General features: G+C 41.1%; 1 protein-coding gene across 1 annotated transcript in view; it reads right to left on the bottom strand.

Annotated features, from left to right (window-relative positions):
* Nucleotides 1-1,924, bottom strand: part of LOC103210421 — a 606,668-nt gene that overhangs the window by 156,639 nt on the left and 448,105 nt on the right. The window contains 1 exon segment of the mRNA XM_042783036.1: nucleotides 353-1,185. Coding sequence (XP_042638970.1) covers nucleotides 353-1,185 — 833 coding nt within the window.

Genomic DNA, 1,924 nt, shown 5'->3' with positions numbered 1-1,924 from the left:
CAATGGTTTATAACAAATTAATAAGGTGCTCTGGTTATTCCTCTAACGTAGTAACAGCTAACTTGTGTCTATTACATCATCAATTTGACAAAAACCAAACTCACTGCCATAGAGTCAGTTTCCACTCATAGTGACCCCTCCTTGGGTTTCCGAGGTGGTATCACTACAGAAGTAGATTGCTCAGTCTTCCTTCCAAGGAGTGGCTGGTGGGTGTGAACCGCCAGCCTTCTGTTGAGCAGTCAAATGCCTTAGGCACTAGCCATCAGAGCTCCCCGTCAGTTTGACAGTCATGTGTTGCTCTCAAATTCATCCATTAAAGGCTTCGCTCCTGAGCATGTGTTCTCCAGTGTGCAGTGAGCTGTCCATTCTGGGAGAAGGACTTCCCGCACTGACCACACTGGTAAGGCTTCTCTCCTGTGTGGGTTCTCCCATGGAGCCTAAGACAGGAGCTGCTAGTGAAGGCTTTGCCACATTCAGAACATTCATAGGGCTTTTCCCCAGTATGACGTCTCTGATGTATAGTAAGTTCCCTGTTGTAGAAAAATGCTTTCCCACATTCCATACATTCATGGGGCTTCTCTCCACTGTGGTATCTCTCATGCTTAATGAGGAATGACTGATAGCTGAAAGATTTCCCACATTCACTGCACACAAAGGGCTTCTCACCATCATGGATTTTTATGTGATGATTGAGGGATGAGTGATCCCTGTAGGCCTTCTCACATTTAGTACATTTATAGGGCTTCTCTCCACTATGAATTCTCTTATGCACAGTGAGTTGTACCTTTTGGAGAAAACCTTTCCCACATTCATTACATTTGTAACACTTCTCACCAGTATGTGTTCTAGCATGTAGAAAGAGGTACGAACTGGTGGTGAACCTTTTCCCACATTTATTACATTCATAGGGCTTCTCACCAGTATGAGTTCTGACATGTTGTACAAAAACTGATATTGAAATGAAAGCTTTCCCACATTGATTGCATTCGTATGGTTTTTCTCCTGTATGGATTCTCTGATGGACAATGAGGTGTGATTTCTCAAAGTAGGATTTCCCACATTCTAAGCATTCATAAGGTTTCTCTCCAGTGTGAAATTTACGATGCCTAACGAGAGAGGACTGGTAGCTGAAGTGTTTTCCACATTGGTGACACTCATAAGGTTTTTCTCCAGTATGAGCCCTCTTGTGTGCAATAAGATATGTGCTCTGAGAAAAGGTTTTCCCACACTGCTTACATTCATAAGGCTTCTCTCCCGTGTGAGTTTTATGATGTCTAAGGAGATAAGACTTCTGGCTGAATGTTTTTCCACACTGACTGCAATCGTAAGACTTATCACTACTGTAACTTTCCTCTTCTTGAGTAAGGACTGAGTTACCATGGAATTTCCCCTCATATTCATTACTTTCCGAGGCTTTGTTTTTACTCTGAATTCCATGGTGAACAGTGACATTTGATTTTTGACAGAGGGCTTTCACACAATGTTTCCATCCACAGGTTTCTACTCCAGCATTGGATGAGATATGGCAGAATGACTTTCCATCTCCTTGATGGTTAGATGGTCTCTTTCTCGCATAGTATCTCTCATGATCAACTGAGTCTGGATTCTCCTTCCATTTTTTTCTAAGGGAGTCACAGTTATGAGGCTTACTGCTTGAAGAAGTAAGTTCAGAGCTTAAACCAAATTCTTTTCCAATGCATTTCTTGCGTATTATCATAGTCTGAATTTTCCTACGTGTGGATGTCGCTTGTATGGAATGATTCAACTGGTTTTTTTGTTGCCAATCTATCAGGACATCACATTTCTGGAATTTTTCTATAACAGAATTTAATAAACCATTATTTTCCAATCTTTCCACTTATATACATAATCTTTTAATATACGTGGGGTTCACTCCTTAGTTTCAACCTACATTTCACTATTA

The sequence above is a fragment of the Orycteropus afer genome, unplaced genomic scaffold, assembly GCF_000298275.1.
Source record: "Orycteropus afer afer isolate SDZICR_OR568_19922 unplaced genomic scaffold, OryAfe1.0 scaffold00610, whole genome shotgun sequence".
NCBI classification, from domain to species: domain Eukaryota; kingdom Metazoa; phylum Chordata; class Mammalia; order Tubulidentata; family Orycteropodidae; genus Orycteropus; species Orycteropus afer.
This window is presented reverse-complemented; position numbering and strand designations above follow the sequence as displayed.